Source organism: Amphiprion ocellaris, chromosome 17, assembly GCF_022539595.1.
Source record: "Amphiprion ocellaris isolate individual 3 ecotype Okinawa chromosome 17, ASM2253959v1, whole genome shotgun sequence".
In the NCBI taxonomy this organism is placed as follows: Eukaryota; Metazoa; Chordata; class Actinopteri; family Pomacentridae; genus Amphiprion; species Amphiprion ocellaris.
The window spans coordinates 1,986,877-2,010,636 of record NC_072782.1 but is presented as its reverse complement, the minus strand read 5'-3'; the positions used below and the strand labels follow the sequence as shown (position 1 = coordinate 2,010,636).

Here is a 23,760-nt window from a genome sequence, read left to right as displayed (position 1 = left end):
CATTAATCCTCAGAAAGAGGCACTTTTTGCTTTTACTTCTCTTCTTCCCAACTGATTTAATGCCTGCATGCAGTCTGAATCCTCCTTGAAAATAAGGCAGCATCACCCACCCAGAGCGCCGCACATTTCCTCCTGTTATTTGTAGCTGGGAGCTTTCACTGTGTTGCTGTGGGTGTTCACATTTTACAGGTGTACTCCTGCTTGTCCCTGTCATGGTATTATTCAGCAGACAGATGGCAGGTGGCTGGGCATCAGGTGAGCCTTCCTTTGGCTGTCAGGAGGATCCGCTGAACGCAGGACAGCTCCTGGCAAACACCCATCAAGCCATTTTTTGCATTTCTATGTAGGTTGTTGCTTTGTACAGTGAGCAAATGCAAACAACTCCTGCACACAGGAGAGAAAGATCTTTAATATATTGTGTGCTCAGTGAAATGCTGTCATTTCTTATAGCGTTTACAGCAGGATGAAGTCACTATGACATCATTTGTCTCTGGCGATGATGCACTGTAGTGATGTTGGCTCATGACGACAGCAGCAGCAGGACTTATTCTGATGTCAGGTCTCGGTTTTTGAGATCCACAAGCACTTACAGGATTTATTATGAGCGTTACTGTCATCACAGGTCAGAGATGTGGTCATCGTTACTCATTTTTGTGATTAATATGTCACAGTTTTAACTTTGACATCTTTGTTTTGACACAAAATCCATCAGCTGTGTCACTTTAGCTTTATTGTAGATTTATTTCTTGGTCACATTCAGGATCACATTAGGACTGATCCAATGTGATTGTAGAATATCTATCTATCTATCTATCTATCTATCTATCTATCTATCTATCTATCTATCTATCTATCTATCTATCTATCTATCTATCTATCTATCTATCATTTAACGAGGATTAATGACACTTTCTGGAGCAGTTAGCATCTTTGGCTTGAGGTAGCTCCAGTTTGGCTTCTATTTTTCATCATAATTGAGGTTTGATTTAAAGCATTGCTTCAGATACAGTGAACTATGTACCGTCTTTGTGCCTCCTGCGTGGCTGAAACATTGATTATGCTGCCCTGTGGATGCACATGGACAGCTGCAGACACGGCGGAGGCAGAGTTGCTGCTATACTTTCTAGTCTGCTTGGAGGAATCACTTCATAAATACGCAGTGGAAATCTTGGCTTGCAGGTTGACCTCTGTGTGGACGTCCATGCAGACTCCGGCAGACTCGGACAGATGATGGAATTTATGACTCTAGCAGACGTCTGCTCAGATGCAGAAATTATTACGCTTGTCATGGTCTCTGTCATATTATACATTATAGGGAAGCTCTGCAGCTCTATAATAAAGCTCTGCTAGGCCGAATTTCTATTTCTGCTTGTCTTATCATCGGAAATCTCCAGGTGAAGGAGGGTTGGCTGCAGCAGATTAGAGCATCCCTGGAGGATTGATAGACTGAATTTCAGCCCTAGTGTATGCTTTCTTCCTCACATAGCAAATTATAAATCAGAATATACATGTGGAATTCATGACAACAGCGAGTGACTACTTCTTTTCCCTTTCTTGTTGCATTCATCAAATGCACTGAACACTCACATGTAGAAGGTGGTGCTCCAAAATGTGCAAGAAATAATTAGAGGGAAGCACCGGCAAAAAATAAATTAAGAAAAAAACCCCACACCAGACGGACGTGTTGTAGTGAAGCTGCAGAAAGCAATGACCTCTGAACTCACGTCTGATATGCAGCGTCTCCTCCACTCCCACACCAGAGACTCTGTATTGATTACATGCAGTCACACACATATGCTGCATATGCACATTCTGCCTCTCACACACACACACACACACACACACACACACACACACACACACACACACACACACACACACACACACACACACACACACACACACACACACACACACACACACACACACACACACACACAGCTAGCAGGTATTTGATTACCACTACATGTGGGGGGCGGTGTTATTAGTGCAGTGGGGGTGTCCTGATTGGGCAACAGATCTGTCACTTTGACGTCTCTGGGGAATGATTGGCCCTGGAGTGAGATAAGGCCCTTCTCTGGAGATTTAGTGTCCCTGCCTCCTGCTTTTTTTAAAGAATGCTGATACATACAGGTGATAAGGTGTCAGAGAGGAAGAAGGATAACACCGGGAACACCTCATGAATATTTTTCTACTGGTTTTTTCACAAGGCAGGCAATAGCATGGCAGATAATGTGGATAAACGTAGATTTACAAGGATGTCATTATTTTGAGGGGAATGTGGTTTGTTGTTGCTTCTGGTTGGTGTTTTTAGAGCAGAATAGAAACGAGTTCCTCGCTATGATTTGTAAGAATGTGACCTAATGAGGAGGTTGCAGTTGAGTGAAGTTTTTTTTAGATTATTAACTGTTAACTGGGGTTAATACCAGAAAATTGGAGTTGGTACCAACACCATGAATTTCCATTATTCTCAGTATCAAATTTGATCCCCTAAATTATGTTGAATTGACTTTTGTATAAAAAACTGCAGCACATACCGTATACTGTGTGCAATAGCTTTAGTTTTCTACCTATGGGAAAATCTGTGCAAATCTCTGCAGTGTAGATGGTAATTTGTGCAAAATTAATACTTCTCTATCAGTATTTCTATTCATGAAAGATTCATGTGCAATACTGTTGTTTCCATTTAGAGGAACTTGAACAATCAGAACTAGTAATTATGACTGTTTTGGTTCATTTTTATTTTTCTACTGGTGTTCCTTAAATATTTGCACTGTCCACGTTGGGATTAATAAAGTCTTATCTGACACGTTCTGGGTAGCATCCAGCTCAGGTTATGATATAGAGATATTTGCTGTGTTTTTCTCTATAAGACAACATTAGCTTTCAACAGATGCAGCTGTTGCAAAGTACAAGCACTACTGGTATCTTTGGAGGATGCAAACATATAAAAAGGTAAAAATTCAAAACTTGCTCGTCTTGAACTCTTTGTACAGATTAAAATGGCTGCTTCTGAGCTGCTCAGAGCAGTTTGAGGCATTTTCTCCTTTTGTTTACATGCTGGCTTGATGTTTTTTGGCTCATAAATTGGTCAGATTTGTGCTAATAAGGTGAGAAAATATGTGCTTTGTTCTGACTGAACGCTATTTTTATTTCTTTGAAGCAGCATGGCAGAATAAAACAGGCAGTGTGCTAGAAACAGGGCTGATTGTGGCTTTTCTGGGGCCAGAAGGAAAATCTTCACCACAGTTATATCGCTCATTAATCAACACCAAATCTGTATTATCTTCCATAGACATAAATGAGACCAAAAGCAACTGTTTACACTTCAATAACATTAAAAACAAGATGATTGTATTCAACAATACAAAAGTAACTGTGCAAAAATGGCTGAAAATGAGTTACTTTAGATTACAGTTACTCTAGTGAATAGGACACGCAAGTATTCCATAAATATCGAGCAAACTCTTAAAAATGAACACTGTTTTCAGACCTCTCTACACTGTGATTCCAACAGTCTTCTAAGTTCACAGCTTGCTACACAGTATGACATGAATCTAATAATTTAGTTTACTCTGTGCAGATTGAACGATGAAAATGCAGCTGAATCTCAGCCTACGATGTACATGAGTCCACGTGAATGAAAGAATAAAACGTCATCAGCGTGCGCTGTCCATCCATGAAAAATAAACAACCAGAGCATAAACAGAGCGCCTACAACGTTGTCAACGAGTATTCGGATCTCAAAATTAGTATTCGGATACCACCACAATGACTGAATATTTGGATATTCGGGTCCAGCCCTACTGCACCACAAAAAACTTACCCAGCACTGTTAAAAAGCGTAAAATATTTTCTACATTTAGGGTAAATAAATGTACTGATATTGTTAATTTTAGGGTTTAAAAATTTGCTTTATTCCATATTATGCTGTAAAAATAAGTTTTAGCTTTAAAAATTTGAAAATTGACATGGAAATGCCATATAAAATAAAGTTTGTATAGCTTATAAATATTACCGCATTTTTCCATCATCAGCATAACAGTTAGCATATTTAACATTAAATATGTGTGATTTCAGGAAAAACTGCAGTTATAGTTGTCAAAATATTAAAGCATATGTCCGTTATTAACACAAAATCAATTTGACAGGTAACAGACTGTATTTTTTACATGAAATGCAAAAACGTTACTTGTTATAAATATTGCAGCATGTTTCCATTACCAGTACAACAATATGTGTATTTAACTATGAAAAACTGGATTCTTTTCGAGAATTAACTGCAAAAATTACAGTATTGTTCTACATATTACGGCATTTTTCCATTAAATAATTGTGCAGGAGTCAGGAAATAAAAAATCTAAAAAGCACCCTTTTCTCCTGATTACCTTATATATGGTGATTCAGTGTGATAGAAACTGCATCAAACTGTTTCAGAGTTTACAGATTTTTACCGTCAGGGTTTGGCAGTTTTTCACCGTAAAATGTCCAAACATTTTATACAGTGAGGATTTAGCCCGACCCTTTAACCCTGTGAGCCGCTGAAGGACATTTGATGCATTTTGAACGTCAAAATCCAAACAAACAAGCAAATCATACAATATGAAAAACACCATATCTGTAAAAGCAGCACCTCCTCCCTGCTCTAAGCCTTGTCTGAATATCCAGGAGATAACACCCCTGAACACAACAACACAACAACAGGCCTGACGCTGTGAAGCCGGCAGGAACAGAGGGCAAAGAAGCAGCCTAATTGATGTCAAGGAGATGTTGAGCAGAGAGTGTGGGAAAACAATGGCCGCCTGAACAGGGATCACACCGGCGACCTCGGCATTAGTCGTGTCACGCTCTCACCAAGCCGAGCCAACTGGATGTTCCTCTGAAGCTACGCACAGAACAGGCTTTATTTTTGGAGGGCAGTGTGACGATGGTTACGCACTGTGACATGCAGAGGCCCATAATTACCAAAAGTGTCATCTTGTGTTTGAAGAGAAAAGCTAAATGTGCTCACATGTGTAGTCTGAGTTCAGGAAGAAGCAGCTGTGACGGTAGAGATATGGGACGTGACTTTTCTTGTTGAAGGTTAGCCCTCATGTTGTCCTGCAGGTCAAAACTGACCCGTTTCAAAGTTTGAAAATGTGGGAAAAAATATATATTTTCACAGTGAAACTTCTGATGTCCACATTTTCAACATTTTTGGGAAATCTTTGAACATTTTTTGGTGGAAAAAAAGAAATGTTAAAAATGTTTCTTAAGAACATTCACATAAAAATCAACCAAAATCCAGTGAAATTTTACTCATTTTTTGAAAATACAAGAACTTTCTTGCCAAATTTGGGGGATTTTAAAAAAAAAAAAAAAAAAAAACTTTTGAGGGAAACTTTTAAGGACTATTGGAATTTTCTTCCTGCAGGTTTTGCAAATTTTCAGAAATTTGGGGAATTTTTTTGCTGAATTTTTGGATTTTTTTCAGACAAGGAAACTATTTTTTGGTGCCTGTAAATGAGGACAACAGGAGGGTTAAATATTGAAGATAAACATTAACTTTTCCTCAATAAAATACAGCTTTTATAGGCAAAGTATCATTTAAATGAGTAAATATGTGAAGGAGGAATTTGTGAACAAGCATCTGTTGCAGCTTTAATCCCAACTTCACGCTGCAGCTTTCATTACTTTGTGCAAATGAAACATCTGCATCAAAAAATATTCAGGTTTGAATCTGACACCTGCATAATTTGGCAAAAGACATCAGTCCCGATTTCTAGCGTCTATCATTAAAAACAAACAGCAGCTACCTAATGATGGTTTTGCAGGATTACTCTACTTTTTAAATGTCATTATCCTGCATCAGAAGTCCAGTTATTCAGCCCGAAAGTACAAATTAAGGAAAAGAAAAGAGATCAATAGTAATGACAGAATTCAACAAATGTTCTGAGGTGCCACAAAACTTAGCTTTTGGTCTTTTTGCGAAGATTAATGGGTTTGTGTAGATTTTAGCAAAGTTTGATTTCCACCTGGATGAGATGCTTCATCAACGACATTAAGAAAAGAGTTTTAATGTTCAGTAGTTTCTCTTAAATGCATTTGATTCAACCTGCCTTGAAAACACAAAATGACAGCACAAAATGTGGTTGCTTGAACAAGTCTGCCCTCTCTGGACTCACAAACAACCTGTTATACCCTGTCAGGATGTTGATTTTTCACCTTCTGTCGAACTCACCTTGGCTTCTGTGCTGATCTCCTGAGGGTTGCTCATCTTGTCAGCTCCATCCATGCAAGTAGACCTCCCCTGGTGGAGGCTGGTGATGACCCTGGTCTGGGGATGACCCTGGTCTGGGGATGATCCTGGTCTGGGGATGACCCTGGTCTGGTGATGATCCTGGTCTGGTGATGACCCTGGTCTGGTGATGATCCTGGTCTGGTGATGACCCTGGTCTGGTGATGATCCTGGTCTGGTGATGATCCTGGTCTGGAGATGATCCTGGTCTGGGGATGATCCTGGTCTGGTGATGATCCTGGTCTGGAGATGATCCTGGTCTGGTGATGACCCTGGTCTGGTGATGACCCTGGTCTGGTGATGATCCTGGTCTGGTGATGACCCTGGTCTGGTGATGATCCTGGTCTGGTGATGACCCTGGTCTGGTGATGATCCTGGTCTGGAGATGACCCTGGTCTGGAGATGACCCTGGTCTGGGGATGACCCTGGTCTGGGGATGATCCTGGTCTGGGGATGACCCTGGTCTGGTGATGATCCTGGTCTGGTGATGACCCTGGTCTGGTGATGATCCTGGTCTGGAGATGACCCTGGTCTGGAGATGACCCTGGTCTGGAGATGACCCTGGTCTGGAGATGACCCTGGTCTGGTCCTGCTCTGAGGTCTGATGGGTTTGACATCGTGGTAGAGGAGAAGTCCAGTCCAGAGCTTCCTGTACAGTGATACCCAGCCCAAGCTGGACACTGGGAGCAGCTTCTTCCTGGTTGCCCTCTACTGTTTTTTCCAGAAAGGTGGACATAAATGACAGGCTTTTTCTAATTTTACAATTCCAGTGGCTACACAGAGAATTGCTCAGCTTAAAGTTAGGTCTAATTAAAACTAACAGCTGGTAAAAAGGCTTTAAACTTAACGAAGCTGTCACTTAGTAGAGTTTCCTCCTTACAGAGGCCATCTTGTTCTGGAGCTTTAAGAAGGGAAATGCCTCAAGAGCAGCTCTTTGATTGGTTCTAAAAGTAGGTGGGGTCTCAGATATAATTGGATAATCGTTTTGTCCTGATTGGCTGGTTTAAACAGGAAATGCAGACCTCTTTCTTCTATATAGGAGTGTACTGGGGATAGTTTGTTCAGAAGGCAGCATGAGGAAGTGCTGCTAGCTGTTGGAAGTGAATGTTTTTCCTTCCTTTTGGAGAAATCTCATATTTTCCACCACATCTTTTGTTTTTTTGTGATATTTGTCCTTCACATGCTGCCCACATGTCTCCATGCAACAACTCGCTGGCTGAGGGTGAGATCATTCTATTCTGCTGATTTATTTTTATTTATGTGTGTAAATGTATTTATTCATGCTGCTTGTGTAGCTTGTAGCTTAATGAATAAGTTCAAACCATTTTTCTCCTGGTCTTTGTTTATAATATTGTTAAAATGATACGGTTGTGATCTGTGGAGTTTGAAGGCCTTGTGTCTTTAACTTTCTACACATCTTCACATGATGCGTGTCCAAAAACCAAATTCCAGACACGTCACTGCTGCTCTAGCTTCTTTCTTTTTGAATTAAATGATGCAAGGAAGATGAAAAGGCTACAGTAGCCTGACATTGTAGAAATGTTGTGAAACCTCAGTGGAGGGAAGGATTTCTTTATCTGCAGCTGGGTCAGGGGACGGTGCAGTGATGGTTCCCGGGAAGTTATGAAAAATAGTTGAACACTGGGAGATCAAGAGCTCGTTTGATCTAAATATAGAGCGAAATATGGAGATGTTACGAGGCATCGTGAGAAAAAACTGGCAAAGCGTCACTGAGCATTCAACACATGGAGCAGCGACGCGTACTGAAGCCTCGCAGCGCACTTGGAACCAAACGCATTTTCCCAACTTATAAATTCACATTCATGCATATGCAGATTCACCTGAAGCCCTTGCGGTTGTTTGCTAATGTCATTTGTTGGGATGTAGCGTAAAGCATCGACCGCCGCTGCCTCATTTCATTGCATATGTTTTCACCAGGATGCTAAATGTTGAGTGTGTTTATGTCGGATGGGATGTAAAGAATTATGAAAGCAGCAGATTGTATTCAGAGGAAAATGAAACAGAAAAGCTGCGACCTCATTAATCTGTCATTTTACTGTCTATTTAGCTGGAGGCAGATTTTTTTTTCTTTCTTTAGATAATTAAATTTGACTGCGTTGTTTTAACAGTTGAGAAAGGAGCAGTCTGAGATATGACACTGAAGCAGAAATGATAAAAGCCGTGGTGATGGTTTGAGATGAGCCACAGAGACAAATACAATGAAGGTGAAACTCAGGCCAGCAGTGAGGAAAACCCTTGATATGTGGAAATACAGACACGTTTGAAGATTTTTTAGAGTGTTTGCATGATCGGTTAGAGAGCTTAATGTCTTCCTCAGCTCTTCTCCTTCATGCCTGGATTCTCCTCTTCATGTTCTATTCAATTCAATTTTATTTATATAGCGCCAATTTTGGTTTTTTTGGTTCCACAGCGGAAACCTACCACCTTCCTCACTCTGTTCTGTGAAGCCTCACTCCAGGGAACAATTTTTTTTACTCCAGAAGTTCAGATTTTATGAGACTTTTTTCCCCAAAAGGATATTCCTGATCTTCTTTGACACACTTACTTTCTGTTATCTTCTCTGTGTGACATTCTCACGTCTTCAGCACATTTTCCAGCTCGACTCCTCAGATGCAAATTAAAATGTTACCAAATATATTTTGGAGCATTTTCCTAAATTATTCATTTTTCATATTTTCTTTGCTTGCTGAGTTATTAAATTTAATTTCTTTGCAAAAGGGAATAGCCCTGGTAATTGATTCTTACTTTGTTTGTTCATGATATTCAAAATTAATGAGGCTGAGGACCTCAAATGAAGAGAATCGTCTTTAGAAAATATAAAAAGCAGCATGAAAATCCACGTACTGCACCCTATAAATAACCTACCGTATGTGCAAATGGTAGGTGTGATGTGTGGAGGCGATGATTTGTCAGTAAAGGACAAGCAGTTTCTAAAGCATCTCCCATCAGAGGCAGCAGAAGTTCTTCTCCCCCAAACGAACCACCCATTTAGGCTTCACTTTATTTCGTTTTCGTCCTCTGCGTGCCCTTTCTCGTGTCTTTTCCGTCTCTTCCTGTTTCTCAGACTCCGCTGTGAGTCAGTGTCCTGTCTGATGTTTGGCTCTGGGGGGAACCGGAAAGATGACAACGTTATTTAATGTTAGTTTTAAATGTGTATGCCTGTGTTTGTGCAAGAAACTTTGTAATGCTAGTCCTCTAAAAGACTCCATTAATGTGAAAAATGAGCTCTAATGGAAGATAATGACCCCTTCCAGTAGGCTCTGATTATCTTTCTCTGTAGATTTGTCAACAAGCGACTAAATGTTAAACTCTACAGTGGAAGAGGAAAAATGCTTGATGTCCCAGGAATCACTTTTTTTAGAGGAAGCTGCAAGGGAAGATTGAAAACGGACTATTTATAGCAACAAAGATGCTCTGTTGGCAAGAGTGTTAGCCATGGGACATCTCTGCTTCTGTGGTGCAGTCAGCAGATGAGGAGGAAGAGGAAAATGAGATCTACATACCCTCAGTAATGTCAGGAAGAAGTTTTTGTGGAAAGGGCGATTGATGAACAAGTTGCTTTCTGAATATTAATCGTCTCCTGTCAGCGGGAGCGTTTTTATCACCCAAATATTTAGACTTTATTCTGTTGTTAGATGTTAAAATAAAGGGAGGAGTGGTTTGGACAAGCGCTGTCATGCTGAGCTTCCATGCAAAATGTGTTTTTCGGTTTTCATGCAGCAAAGTGTGAAAACATTGTGACAGCGTTTGGGGTGCTGCGTGTGAACCTACAGGGAATTGTCACCCAAATCTGCAGCTCGGTTCGGGTTCGTGCAGCTGCATGGAGAGTTTGTTGTTCAGCTGGTCAGCCTGCAGCCTCTTCTGCTCTCATTTTACCTTCATCGCTTTCAGAGCTTTAATACTGTTGAGACACAACACAGTTAGCAACTAGCTGGTGAACATATTGGAGTTTTTTTTTTTTGCAGGTAAAGAGCGAGATATTTCTCTCAACAGCAGATAGAGACCAAAAACAGCTGCAGCTCCAAAAAACATCATGCTTCTATACCACTAACCTGTATTTGAATCAAATGTTTAGTTTTGAAACAGGTAGGATGGATGCATAAGTCATCAACATCCCATGAGAGATCATTCTTGGTCATTTTCACTCGCTGGCACCAAACCTTTATGTTGATCAAAACATCCCTCCATGGTTGACAGTGAAAGCTAATTGTTAAAAGAATAGTTAGACACCAAAATTACTTGGTTTGAATTAAGAAAATAGTAAGTTTTTTGGCTTAAAATCCAACCGTTTCACATTTGAAGCTTTTTCCTTCATTTTCTGGGTTACCATGGTGATGAGTCCTACTCCATCCAAAATGTGATTGGTTAGCTGAAAGTAAAGCAATAAAATAAAGAAATATATTAGTGATATGTCACAATAAATCAGAATCCAGCAAAAAAATGTTCCTCTCAAAGTGCAATTGAGAATGCAGTTTAGTTCTGTAGGAAAAATGTAGAATAAAAGATAATGTGTGAGTAAGAAACTATTCTAAGTGGGCCAAAATATTATTACAGGTTTTTTAATTATAATGTAATGAAAACTTTATTTTCTATTTAATAAGATGGTAGACTATGTTCTGAGCAAGTTGCCTGAGCCCATGGTGACACTTAGAAATGATTAATTTCCAATGATTTCAATAAGGAAAAGCAGCTAATCCTCATATTTTACACCCTGAAACATGCCAATATTTGCCCGGGATTAAATGATTCAGCAGTTCAGGCTTATTAAAGACAGCTAAAGTTTGCTGTAACCTTCTGTACAGAGGTTCAAACTGTTCAAAAATCTCCTCTTGCTCCGATTTGAAACCGCTGTGTATTAATTCAGCTACTGCAGCTTAAAAATTCTGGCATTTGTGGAAGTTCAATAACTCATGCAGCTCTGTTCAAATACAGGAGGAAAGGCCACATCATGGCTACACCAACAGCGCGCCAGCAGTGATAACGGGATGCGATATTTCATTTTTCCTTGGCCGGCTTCTTACTACCAGCTCGATTGCAAACTCTGTCATTGTGACAGTTGAGTCACTTTCAGGCCGTCATCACAGTGAGGCACAACCACCGAGCTGGAGACCAGGAGATGGTCAATCAAATGTAATATTTCTGGGTTCAATATTTCACAGTCAGCTCCTGCCATCTCTAAGAGGAGAAGAGTCACGTCTAGACAAAGTCATCACAGCAGAGTGGCTGAGTGGAGGAGATGCTGATGAATCCTGACAAGGCCTGCAGGCTTCATGTTTGATGAGCTCGCCTCTGGGAAGACGATCTGATCACCTTTCATCTGACTGTAATTAACTGGGTCTCAAAAATGGAAGGAAAACGCTCCACGGTTGTGCTCTTTGGAACATCTTTGGAAGCTGTGGTGTCCTGAGGGCGCCAAGAGAAGAGAAATCACGTTACGACTTCACTGTGACTCCATCCAATTGTTCAGGGATGTGGTTTCTCCGAGCTGCTCTGGTGAGGGGAAATAAATGGCGTAAACTCTTTGACATTGAGTGCAGCCACCTTAAATTTCCTGATTTGAATCATCTGTCACGGAGCCCCCAGTAACATCATCACAGTCCAACTGTCACATCGCCGCTTTTTTATCTTTTCGCTCTGCAGTGTCTCCTTCGGAGCGTAAAACAAAAGCTTAGGCTGAACCGTTTTCAATTCTTTATCCTAAATAGACATGTCTCACAGGATTCAGGGTTTGGGGACACTTGGAGCATTTAAAGGGCAGTAAATTTAACTCTCCTGTTGTCTTCATGTAAGGGCACCAAAAAATATTGTTTCCTTGTCTGAAAAAAAATCCAAAAATTCTGTAAAAAATTCCCCAAATTTCTGAAAATTTGCAAAACCTTCAGGAGGAAAATTCCAATAATTCCTTAAAAGTTTTCCTTAAGAGTTTTCTAAAAAAAAAAAATCCGCCAAATTTGGCAAGAAAATTCTTGGAAATATTTTCAAAAAATAAGTAAAAATCTTCCAAAAAATCCTAAAATTATCTAAAGTGATTCCATATATATCAGTAAAATTTCTAATATTTTCTTTCAGAATTTTCACATAAAAATCAACCAAAATCCAGCATGTATAACTGGTTGACAGCTTCCAGTGAAGACACCACTTGACTCCACACCATCTGTGATACACACTCTGCTGCATGTGCTGCACAGTGCTGAGAATGTTGTAAAAGTTAGAGTTAGAGCTGCTCTGACAGACAAACTGCGTGATGACATTAGTTTAAACCACCCCAACCATCTTTTTTTGCATTATGTTATGTGTAATATAATTTCAGCTGATATATCAGTCAGGCTCTAATTTGATTCTCTCTCTCTCTCCATCTGCTGCAGAATGAGGCCAAAAATACTTCATATTTCAAAATAAGTTTCTCATTATCTCCATCATCAGTGGTAGCTTTGTAACTTTTACATTTATGATCAAGTCCTAAAACAACATTCTGTCAGTGATCTGCTTTGACTTTGCACCATAAACAAACTGAATTTTCTTTTTTTTGGTCTTGTACCACTTTGTTAAATCCATTAGTACTGTAAAATGCAGTTAATTGTACAAATTTGTACTTTTATCTCTATTATTTAGTTCTTTTAGGGAGATATTCTTATCATTTCCAAGTACTATTGTTGCCAGTGTTTATCTTGGGTTTTACTGAGCACCATTAGCTGTGTTTGCACATTTTTATGGGAGAACTATTGCATTGTGACTCATGCAGGGAGTCCAGCTTTGAAGTGCTTTCTTGTTCTGTAAAGTTCCATTTATTATGCACAAAGCAATAAGAACAAATACACTCATTACTACTGAACGTATAGGGAGCTATTCTGTACACGGCATAAAAAAGAAAAAAAAAAGCTCAAACACATATCAAATTTAATACAGAAATAATAAAAAAAAATCTGGGCTTGCTACATTAAGTGTTTCCATTCGGCTTGCGAGATAAAATCACGGTTCAGTGGAGTAAGCTGCAGCAAGTATGAATAATTTAATTCCTGTTGGTGGTTGTAGAGACATTTTGAACAGTTTAGATCGTGGGGGTATCAGATGTGCGGTGGTGTAAATATGATTAGTACGGCCATTTAATTTTGGGCTTTTTTTTTTTTTTAACACATTGCAAGTATGACTATTCAGTTTCCCCCTCTGTAGCTGATGCTCCGCTACCTGCCATCATCTGAAGACTCACTGGAGGCTGATGACACTGCTAATGTGCACGGAGATGGATGTCTAGCCTTAGATTGTTTATGGATTTTTGGGACACGCAGGTCTTTTCAGGTGGATGCCTGCAGTTTCTCTGTGAACTGGGAGAGCATCCATAACCTGGAGAACCTCACTTTATCTTCACCTGACAGTTATCCGCCCGCCTGAGATGTCCCTGAACAGGAGGAGAGTGTCTTCCAGCTCTGTGGTGACACCGAGTTAAGCTTCGCGCCAGTTTTCCTACAAGGGAAAGCGGCAGTAAATTACAACATTTGTTTTGCAGGTATGTGAGATGCAGCAGCTCTATTTCCTGCAGTCAGACACTCACAGGTGGGAGAATCTTTTTTAGCAGGAAGGCAGCTGCTTTGTAGCTGTTGGTGTTTCATATAGAGACACTCAGACTCACTTGTTTTGTGTAAAGTGGAGCACCGTGAGACTGGCGGTCAGATTGTTGCTATCTGTTGTTGACTTGAGTTGCCTGGATTGAGTGTTAAATGAGATGGGACAGGCACTTAGCGACTGATTAGACCTGCCAGCGTCCCGTCTGCCTGCCTCATGACTCGGTGAGATTGAAGTGTTTGGTTTCAAATTGGGATGAGAGTTGGAATCAGTGAAGCTCAGTGAAGTTGCAATCTGTTTAGAAAATAGCAAATAATTGTCCTGATAGCGTTTCTAATGCAGCTGTGTGCATCCACACCTAAATCCTGAACAATGACAGGGAGATGTGGAGCTTAATGCACTCTGGTAAGAAGGAACTGGGCTGCTGTGACAAACAGGAGGGCTAAAGGTCTTTATACGCTTTTAGTTTTTACTTTCAGTTTGGTGCATCAAGGTGCTCCCAGTTTAGTGGCAGCAGTGCAGATGGAGTGTAAGCAAATGGTGCAGCATCAATATTGAATGTCATGTTATGGCAGTTAGTTCCTCGCTGTGAAATAGCAACACAGGAGGGGAAAGTACAGCTATAAAACAGTTTGATGCATGGTGGGAAATGCTCTCAGCCAGGCTGGTTGGCTGTCAAAGACGGTCAAACACCCAACTTCAGGTGAAAATGACGAGTCTGGGGAAGTGTAAGTGTGGAATCACATGCAGAGCTTTAACATGGGCTGAACAATGAAGTGATTTCAAACTGAAATGATGCCACACGCAAAGGCTGCAATGTAGGATATATAATGAAATCTAATATAATAAAGAGACTGATTCAGTTTCATTTACAGTCATGAACAAACCATGTATAATGTGGTGGTCCTGAGTTTACAATGGTATATGTATGGATTTGGTCTACGAGCCTAATAGTAACGGCCAGTCAACACTGAAAGATGAATAATGAAAAGTTTTCCTTTAATTTAACATGCGTAAATAAACAAAGACTTATCAACAAAATTTTGCGTTGCAGTTGGAATATTGGCACAAGATTTTAATTTTAACTGCAAAATATCGATCGCTTCTCAACTACTATTGGTGTTAACCTTGATTTAACAAATCTGTCCACTTTTATTCAAGATGGTATTTAACAGCACAGTTTAACAGACTATGTTGCTGTAAATGTGTATAATGAGTAATATATACAAATTATGAAGATTTCTTTCCTTCAGTTCTGTGATTTGACTAATATGCGCATTAGTTTCATTGTGTTAAAGACCATATTTGTTCCTTTCATATGCAGGAACCCTTAGCCTAGAACAAAGGGAACACACAGCCTCATTTGTGTTCTTGGTTTACCTCCTTTGTAGGTGCCGTTTGGTGAGTTTTGTCACCGTCAGACAGAGATGTTCTCGCTGCTTCCTCCCGTCTGTTCAGCTGCTGCTGCTTCCAGTTTTATATTTAATGACTGCTCTTGGCAAGAAAGCAAATACTCCCCAAAATGACAAATTATTGATTTAACACTAATTCTTAACTGCTGGATAGCAACTGTATAATAATAAGTTTAAGTGTACTATAATGATTGCAGCAGCAGGGAAGCACAACAGCCACAGAGCCATCATTTTATTGTTGAATCTTTTTGTAGTGAATGTTCCTCATTACTGGCTTTATGATATAATGGTGTTAAATATGTGACACATTCTATCAGTCAGCTCAGAGAGGGAAAGAAATCTACAGTATCTTTACTTACTTACTATGCAGTGAAAATGACACACCTACACATTTCTGAAAGGGTCTGTAGACATTTATGGTTCTAAATACGTTGTCCATGTTTGAGCTCTGTGAAATTAGAACCGCTGCTGTGGTCCTTGTTATCAGTCTGGCTGTTTTGTTCTGGATTTATGTTGAATTTTGCGCTGCTTTGTTCCGATAACAGTGGGTTACGCTTAAAAAGGTTTACCACCATGTATACTACTTTTGTACTAAGTGCAACAAAGGTGGAAATCGTATTTGCATTCAAGCATAAATATCACGTCTTGTTGTTGTGGTGTAATATTTTTTGGGTGCAATATACTAAAGTAAAAGGTGAAGATAATTATGGCAAATGCTATTAAACTGAAGAATAGAAGTAAGATGTGTATGAAATACATAATAATGAAGGTTGTAGTAATGACTGTAATGAACTCTATATTTATAAAAAAAATTATAAATACAGAGTTTGAAACACTCCACACACTGCTGCGTTTCTCTCCAACTTGACTCTATAACAAGCTTCTGCACACTCCTTCCACACTCACTGCCTTTCATTATTCAGAAAAGAAAAGCTCAGATTGTTAATGTTACTCTTTAATGGGGGAATTAAGGGTGATTACAGCCCATAGAACATCTATGACCATTAAATATGTACAGAGGGGTCAGAGCTTTGTTGATTAATACCAATAAATCAGCAATTACTACAGTAGATCCTGACATTTCTGGGTTTCCTTAAGCACTTTTTAAACCCACCTAATCTCTACCCACTGTAGCTGCCAGGCACCTCTTGTGCTGTCAGCAATCGAAAACAATGCTGGAGTTGGTGAGAAGCCATTTCAGCCTAGTTTTAGAAGCAGAAAATCAAATAACACAGCATTTTTTTCATTATTTTTTTTCTCGCATTCTCTTATTCACCACATATTTGTTCCCCACACTCGCTAATGAGTGTGCTATTCTCTACGGGGAATTGCTGCTTTACTGTTTGTGACAATTAGAAGCCATAATGAAATGCAGTAAAATGAGATGACAGAAAGAGAACGGAAGAAGCAGCAGCGGTTCAAGTGCTGAAGATTAGTTTCCATCAGGGCGGGGAGACGTTTGATTCCGAATTCAGTTTTGTTCTCGCATTAGCAAATCTGAAATCATTAGTAAAATATCTCTTGGGAACACATTTAGCCTCGGACTTTGTGCCATAAAAATACAACAAAGGAGGTTTTAACTCAGAGAATTTGGCAGAATATTAAAATCAGAGTAAATCTAACAGGAAGCACATTATGTAACCACTCTTCAGATGAAGTGTTACCCAAGATGTCTAGTGACTTGATAGTTTCTTATAAATTACTTTTGTCGAGGTTTGACCCAATTTTCCTGTCATCTTTCCTGCCATCGTACCCACCAATTTCCCACCACTTTTCCCGCCATCTTTCCAGCCAATTTTCAGTTGGTCCTTGAACGAATCACGTGTTGCATTTGCAGCTATGTTGGCAAAATTAAACAATCTAAACTTAAAATTGTTATTTCATCAAAATTGCTTTATTCCATATGTGTCATTTTGAAAATATGAACCGAATGGAACCTATAAAAAACTAAAAATTCTGATTGGAATACACTTGATCAACAAAATAAATGCAACATGACTCAAGAACAGTATCCAGAGGAGAAAGCTGTCAACAAGTTGCATTGAACATAGTGAAATATCTTCCTAGAGATGATGTGCAGAATAATGTGTGTTTGTAGTGTTTGTGAAGCATAAATAGTTACTCTTTAGAGGATGTGGAGCCTCCAGTATTGGTAACATCTGTGGGTATGTGGACATTTTTTTACTTGTTGATTCCAGTTATATTTTGCAATTTTTGTGAAATAAATAATTGAAGAGGTTTAATTTCATTTTGTTCTTCTTTAAAATTTATGACATAAGGATGTCACAATCCAAATCAATCCGGTTTTTAACTGATCAGTATCAGCACAAACCCAAGCCTGATCGTTTGTCTGCTGTCATCTGAATTATGTCCTTAATAAATGCAGTGTTATCAGTCAAAATGAGCTCAGCAGACAGCTGTTCTGTGCTAATGCTGCTGTTTTAAGATACAGAAACACTATATGGGCTGCAAACGAGACAGAGCTGTTCTAGCTAATCCTCCCTTCATTAAATACAGGCATGCTAACTAGACATTAAGCCTCACAGAAGCCTTTGTCATGGTGCCCCTTTACTCCCTAAACCCCCACACTGCCCTCTACTTGCCCCGCCTTCTCTGGTTATATTTAACAAAAAGAGGCTCCATCCAGTGTTTCAACCAAGTACTACAGCTAATACTTGAAGTGTGTATTATCTGCTTGCATCCCTCACTGTAACTGTCATACTGCATAGAAGACCTTTGGAATTCTTTCTCTCTCTTGCGGTGAAAAATGAACCCACAGTGTATTTAAATGTAAGGAAAGTACAGCCAGAAATGATTCAGATTGTCAAACGGTATCCACAGCCAACCCTGCCTGATTCCACCTGATCTTTACCTGCACTTTGTGAGCCCAAAAGACTGGATGCTTTCTTTAGGTGTGCTGTCCTTTTAGTTGTTCTGTTTTAGGGTTGACTGATACATTTTTTTCAGGGGTGATTATTAGTAATCAAAGAAACTAATAACAGATATTTGCAACCCTAAAAAATATTTGCAGTATAAAGAAAAATGGTGGTGTCACACAAATTTCAGCATGAAGCTGGACTGAAACGCCTTTTATTTATCCATCCATCCATTATCTATCCAAGGCATCGAAGGCATGAGACACCCTGGACAGGTAACAGTCTATCACAGGGCTACATATACAGACAAACAGTCCCTCTCACATTCACACCTAGAGTTACCAGTTAACCTGAGCATGTTTTTGGACTGTGGGAGGAAGCTGGAGAACCTGGAGAAAACCCACACATGAACAGGGAGAACATGCAAACTCCATGCAGAAAGATCCCAGGAAGGCCGGGACATGAACCAGGGATCTTCTAGCTGCAAGGCGACAGAACTAACCACCATTCCACTGTGCAGCCAGTGCCTTTGGCTTATGTTCTACATAATTTTAATCAAAGGAGAACTTTGCATTTATTCCTAGTTGTTGATGGGAGGAAAAATATTGAAAGTGACTCACATATCTGATCAGTTAGCCAGTAGATCTGTTTGTCCTCTTCATCCACTGGGACACAGCAACTCTAAACCAGTGGATTGATGATTGGATAAGCTAGTGGTGATTTTCCAAATGTACTATTTTTGACATTTTTTTTTGCTTAGAATCACTGTGCAGAGTAAATGACTTTGGAAATGATTTTGGCAAATTGCTGCTTTTTTAGGAGTGAAAATCCTACCTGGCCTGTTGTTTCTCTGCTGCTCTTCATTCTGTTTCAGACATTAGAGACTTTAATTAACTGTCATCACGTCTTTGACTCGCAGTAATTTGTCATAATAACACACTTTCTAGCTGCAGGCGATTGGTCAAATGTCAAGACTGGTTCTCATCAGCTCTCCATTTCACTGAGCGCTCCTGATGGAATGGATCTGATGGGATCTAATAGGTAGAAATGGTGTGTTTCTGTCATCAACACATAATGACAACTGATGTTTGTGTCTTTGCAGAGTGAGCTGCTGTGAATCCTGAGAACACAAGTCTCCCGACAGGAGACAAGATGGCGTCCAACAACACCCTGCGCAGCTACTCCATCATCCCATGTTTCATCTTTGTGGAGGTGAGAGACGGTGTGTGTGTCTGTGTGTGTGTGTGTGTGTGTGTGTGTGTGTGTGTGTGTGTGTGTGTGTGTGTGTGTGTGTGTGTGTGTGTGTGTGTGTGTGTGTGTGTGTGTGTGTGTGTGTGTGAGTTGTGCAGCTCCTCCATATTTAATTACCGTGTCAGCTGAAGTCCTTAATCAGAAAGATGTCTCAGGACACTTTGCATTATTATTCTCTTTCTGTCTCTGTCTCTCACACTTCTCAGAGGAAATGTGCTGCTCACCAGTCTCACATGGGTTTATGCTGATGCTCTTTCTGCCTTAATCTCCTGCCTTCTTCTTCTTCTTCACTGACCTCTGTGTCTCACTCATATTTTCTGACAACCATCCGTAATGAGACTATTATTCACTGTAAATGAGTACGACTGCCTGCTGGAACAGTGTAATGCTGAGTCTGGGTGTGTCTCCCAAGATAAGTAAGAATGCAGAATGTAATTTATTTAGCACCTTTCAAACCCCAAGTGCTTTACACAAGAATAAAGAACAGAAGAAGCGTAAAAACAGCAGGAGGCGCAGCACGGTGGAAACAAAAAAACACAGTTAGAGGCAATACAAATCAGAGCAGCATTCATAGTAATTCAAGCACAAATAAACTTAGAGGAACAAAAGGTCTTCAGCCGTGGCTCCTGCTGGGCTCACACTACGGGGTTTCTGGATCAATTTACTGACAACTGGAGCAGAAATGTAGCCTGGGATGCCAATCCAGACCAGATCCAGTTTTATACCTTCCAAGCATCTTCCACACCCATCATGGTAATAATCAAACAGGATCCCAATATTTATACCTGAGATTCTTCAGATTATCACACTATTATTCAATTTGCGTGAGTAATAGTTGTAGGTACATGGTGGGTGTGTGCAGTACGTGTATGAACTGGGGCGAGTTGTTTAGAAACCTTTTTAATGAGTCCTTTAGAATCTGAACCCTAGCTGTAACATGCATCATTATCTTCAAATCTTGTAGCATGTCTGACATTAGAGAGAAGAGTATCTCAGAAGTTTCTTCTCATGTGCGTGATGCAACGATTTCAGAAACTATTGGGATTTTAAAACTCCTGTCGTCTGAGCCTGACACTGAAGCACCCAGGAGAGTTATCTGACCTGACTCCCATAGGGTGACACTGCTCCTCACACAACAAATGCACAGTCCACTTGAGTCCTCAGCCTGGCAGGATACTAACAGGACTGAGGACCTGAGGGACTTAGAGAGGGCTGGAGGAGGACACTGAGTTGATGACTGTCAGCTGTCGTTGATAAGCCTAATTAGTCGATCACTGATACACTCTGCAGCAAGACTTTCCAAGGCCTCGTAGATGATGATGAGGATATAGAAACACATCCTGAATTTAACTGGGAGTCGGTGTAGTAACAACACAAGCAGGATATCTGAGAGTAGCATGAGGTGTTGGTGAGTAATCTCTAACTGGAACCAGGGAGCAGCTTCTTGACGTAGAGAGGAAAAAAAGCTTTGCAGTATCTGATCTGGATGATGTAAAAGCTCACATACATGTTTCCATCTGCAGAACAGATAGCCAGACGTGTTTTTGCAGTACTCTTGAGGTCAAAGTTGCAGGACTGGCTCATTTTGTGTAGTTTTGTGTTAATTTTTCTTCTTTTTGTGTTCTTTTGCAGTGATTTGCAGCTTTTTGTGGGGTTTTTGCATTTTTTTTGCATTGATTTTGCTTCTTTTTGAGGTCATTTTGTGGTGATTTTACTGCTTCTTTAGTATTTTTGCATCTTTGTGGTGAATTTGTGTCATTTCATGATGACTTTCAATGTATGGCTGTGATTTAGCTTCTCTTTGTGGTGATGTTGTGTCTTTTTATTTTGGTTTTGCATTTTTTTTGTGGTGATTGTGCATTTCTTTGTGATTAGTTTTTTGTCCATTTGAGGTTATTTTGCATGTTTTTGTGGCGATTTTGTGTTTTTTTTAGGGATGATTTTGGATCTTTTTTGTGCAGATTTTTGCATCCTTTCATGGAGATTTTGCATCTTTTTGTGGTCATGTTGTGTTCTTTTATCGTGATTTTGCGGCTTTTTATGGTGATTCTTGTGTCTTTCTGGTAAATTTGTGTCATTTAGTGGTCATTTCCCATCTTTTCATGTTGGTTTCATATATTTTTGTGGTGATTTTGTGTCTTTTCATTGTGATATTGCATCCCTTTGTGAAAATTTTGTATTCTTTTCATGGTCATTTTGTGTTGTTTTATGTTTTTTTTCTTTTCGTGTTCTTTTGCAGTGATTTGCAGCTAAATCCCTTCTTTTTGAAAAAGATTTTCTATTAGAATTTTCTATTACTATCTAATGGGTGAATCACCTCAGTGAAATGTACGCACAGATCATTTCCACTTTGATTTACGATGTTCTGCTTTGCTGCTAGAGTAGAAAGAATAGAAGTCTCATGGGATAATGTCCGTTTTCTGCCTTAGTTGGAATCCAATTATTGTTCTGCATATTCTTTTTCAAATGTGAGACATTAGTTCAAAACGCCCCCAGTTATTGATTAGACAAATATCAATTTAAGTTGTGCTTTGTGTTGTCGAACAACGAGACAAGAAAGATGAGATCATTTCTTGTCAGATTTGCTCTAAATGTTCTAAACATAAGACGGTAAAGCAACAGAGGAGACAGATGTGATAAAACAACGATTGTGCACCATAAGATCACAGGTAGTTGATTCAATCTTTCTTCCCACACAGCCAGACAAGTTAGATCAAAGTCTCCTGAAACTGCAGCCATAAATGTACCAGAACCATTGCAGACACATTTTAAAGCGCCATCATCTCTGTAAAATGTTGTTTTGAATTGTGACTCATGATTAATCATTTGAAAGTCCTTCAGCTCTTGCAGAAAGTCCTTCTGTTAGACAGTGTGTCATTACTGCACAGCAATTTGCTCATTTTCAGCCTCCAAGTGTCGTGGCTGGAGCTCAGTATCAAATGCTCAGTTGGGCTTTGCTAATCACGGCAATGCAATTTGTTTAATTAGAATGTGTAATTAGAGGGAGGTTAAAATGTAACTATTAATTATGCCGCTGACATCTAGGTGGAAAACACAGCCGAATCAATGCGATATGGTGGAAGCTCCATCTCTCACACACAATTTTACAGTTTCTTCTGCTTCTTAAAAGTGGATCCAAGTTTCAGTCGCTGCCGTTTTTGGAAATTCATGTTGGACTGAAATGTAAACATAAAGTCCTGGTGTGGCTGTAGAGCTGAAACGCTTCTTTAATCATCCCTCTGACTGGGTTTTGATGCTTCTACGTTTAACTTGTTCCTGACAGATGGTGACGTCAGCATTACCGTGGGAACGTTTGTGCCGATAGCTAAACCAGAATGAAACAGTTCAGCGAGCAGCCGCTATTGGTTATCGATGAGGCTTGACAGGTTTGGTTGTCTCATGTTTTTATTGCAAAGGGAATATCTGTTCCTTTGATGCTTTTATTTCTTTTTGTTATCGGTTTCTTACAAGTTTGACAATTTTGTGAAAGTGCAATACCAAACTGGAGCTCCATTGTGGTTGAAGTCATGACTTTATTTTCAGTACAATTCATGAAACTTCATTTGTCTCCTGGGGGCAATTTATAAACACGTAGAGCAGTTGGACACAGAACGGTAGCAACTGTACGATTAGCAGCCGTGTGACCTGTACAGTGACCTTGAGTGTTCTGAAAGGCACCGAAAAATAAAATGTATTATTATTATTATTATTATTATTATTATTATTATTAGTAGTAGTAGTAGTAGTAGTAGTATCATTAAAATAGGATTGAGTAAAATATTGCATTTTGACAGCATTCTTTCAGTTGAATCTCAGCTGTAGAATTAATCCCATGTAGTGGTGATGAGGATATTCTCAGCAGTTGTGCATTTTTAAAACAAATTCAGCATTTAACATGTTTTTATACCACTAAAAGTTGACTTGTAGTCCATTAGATAGATAGATACTTTATTAATCCTGAGGGAAATTCAAGTTGTTATTCATATTTATTTATTTATAAGCAACAACTAAATGTTAAATGAATGGTTTGGAAGACAGCAATAAGGGCTTTTTAAGCGCTTATTGATGTACAGTATTGATAATTCTAACTTCTATGAAGACCTGTTTTATATAATAATAATAATAATAATAATAATAATAATAATAATAATAATAATAATAATAACAATACAAATAATTATAATATATCTTCACTGTCATTCTATACAAACAACTAAATTGAAATTGCTGCCCTCATCTGTGCAACAGAGCAGTAAAAAGAGCTAAACGCTGTATGCGAGTTACAACCATAATAAAGATTAATAAATATAAGAATGACTATCAAACTGAACCACACACACACACACACACACACACACACACA

At 39.4% G+C, this 23,760-nt stretch overlaps 1 protein-coding gene across 4 annotated transcripts in view; it reads left to right on the top strand.

Moving 5' to 3' along the window:
• plppr1 (phospholipid phosphatase related 1) overlaps nt 1–23,760 on the top strand; it is a 93,412-nt gene that overhangs the window by 34,446 nt on the left and 35,206 nt on the right. For 3 of the 4 annotated variants that reach the window (XM_055019091.1, XM_023262074.3, XM_023262078.3), the window contains exon 2: nt 19,249–19,358. In XM_055019091.1, coding sequence (XP_054875066.1) covers nt 19,299–19,358 — 60 coding nt within the window. In that variant the 5' untranslated portion in view covers nt 19,249–19,298. Of the gene's footprint in view, nt 1–7,359; nt 7,500–19,248; nt 19,359–23,760 lie in introns of those variants that run through there. The other variant, XM_023262075.3, reaches the window with a different exon arrangement.